General features: G+C 52.9%; 1 protein-coding gene across 1 annotated transcript; it reads right to left on the bottom strand.

Annotated features, from left to right (window-relative positions):
• Positions 1-49: 49 nt before the first annotated feature.
• On the bottom strand, positions 50-1,044 carry POLR2I (polymerase (RNA) II (DNA directed) polypeptide I, 14.5kDa; the record flags this gene model as incomplete). The annotated part of the gene is made up of 3 exons (XM_009578550.1): positions 50-128; positions 665-738; positions 985-1,044. Coding segments are annotated over 3 exons (213 nt in total), but the record flags the coding sequence as incomplete, so codon positions are not given.
• Positions 1,045-1,057: the final 13 nt, after the last annotated feature.

The following is a 1,057-nucleotide window of genomic DNA, read 5'->3' as shown; positions in this document are numbered from 1 at the left end:
GTCCCTGACACCCCCACGGGGGTCCCCACGGGGGTCCCCACGTCCCAGCTCACTTCTGGCAGGGGTGGTCCTCGGTGCGGGGCAGCGTGGGGTCCTGCGAGACGTCAGCGATGATCTGCGTGAGCTCGCTGTGAGAAGATAACCCGGGTCGTTAATTAGCCCCAAGCTATTAATATAGCTGTCATCCCCCTCATTAATTACTCCTAATAATTATCCCTATTAATTATCCCCACATTAATTGCCCTTAAATTGTTGTCCCTTATTATCTCCCCTTATTAATTACGCACCAGTTGCCCCTCGCTCACTCTTATTAACTACTCCAATTATCCCTTTACTAATTATTATTAATTACCCAAAACTGTTCTCCCTTATTAATTGCCCCCATTAATTGCTCTCCACTTCTTTTTCTCTATTGTCTCCCCTTATTAATCACTCACCCATTACCTCCCCCTAATTATTCTCTTATTAATTATGCTAATTCCTACTTTGCTAATTGTTTTCTTATTAATTACCCCACCAGTTCTTTTTAATTGTTCGTCCCTTATTAATTGCTCTCTACTAATACCCCTCTTTGGGGTGGGAAACGCTGGCACCAGGAGCAGGCGTCCGGAGGGGACCCAAGCGTCCGGGACCGCTAACGAACTCACTCCGCTAACGAACTCACTCCACTTCGTGGGTGATCTTGTTGACGTAGATGCAGCTGTTGTCGGCCTCTTGCTGGTAGTCGCAGTTGCGGCACTGGGGGAAGAGCAGGGGTTAAGGACCGGTCCCAGTGCCAAACTGGGAGGGGCGGGGCACAGCCCCATGAGGCGCTGGGACCGGTCCCAGTGCCCCAGTGGGGGCTGTGTGGGTGGGCACAGCCTGCTATGACGGTGGGACTGGTCCCAGTATGCCCCTAGCACTAGTCCCAGTGCCACATGGGGGCTGGGGGGCATGCAGACCAGTACCCTGGGACTGGTCCCAGTGGTGGGAGGGGACACTCACGGCATAGAGCAGGATCCGGTTCTCCTTGTCCTCCTTGGGGTACAGCATGTTGTTGCTGGGGGGGGGGAAATGG

The sequence above is a fragment of the Fulmarus glacialis genome, unplaced genomic scaffold (assembly GCF_000690835.1).
Source record: "Fulmarus glacialis isolate BGI_N327 unplaced genomic scaffold, ASM69083v1 Scaffold42725, whole genome shotgun sequence".
NCBI lineage: Eukaryota > Metazoa > Chordata > Aves > Procellariiformes > Procellariidae > Fulmarus > Fulmarus glacialis.
This window is presented reverse-complemented; position numbering and strand designations above follow the sequence as displayed.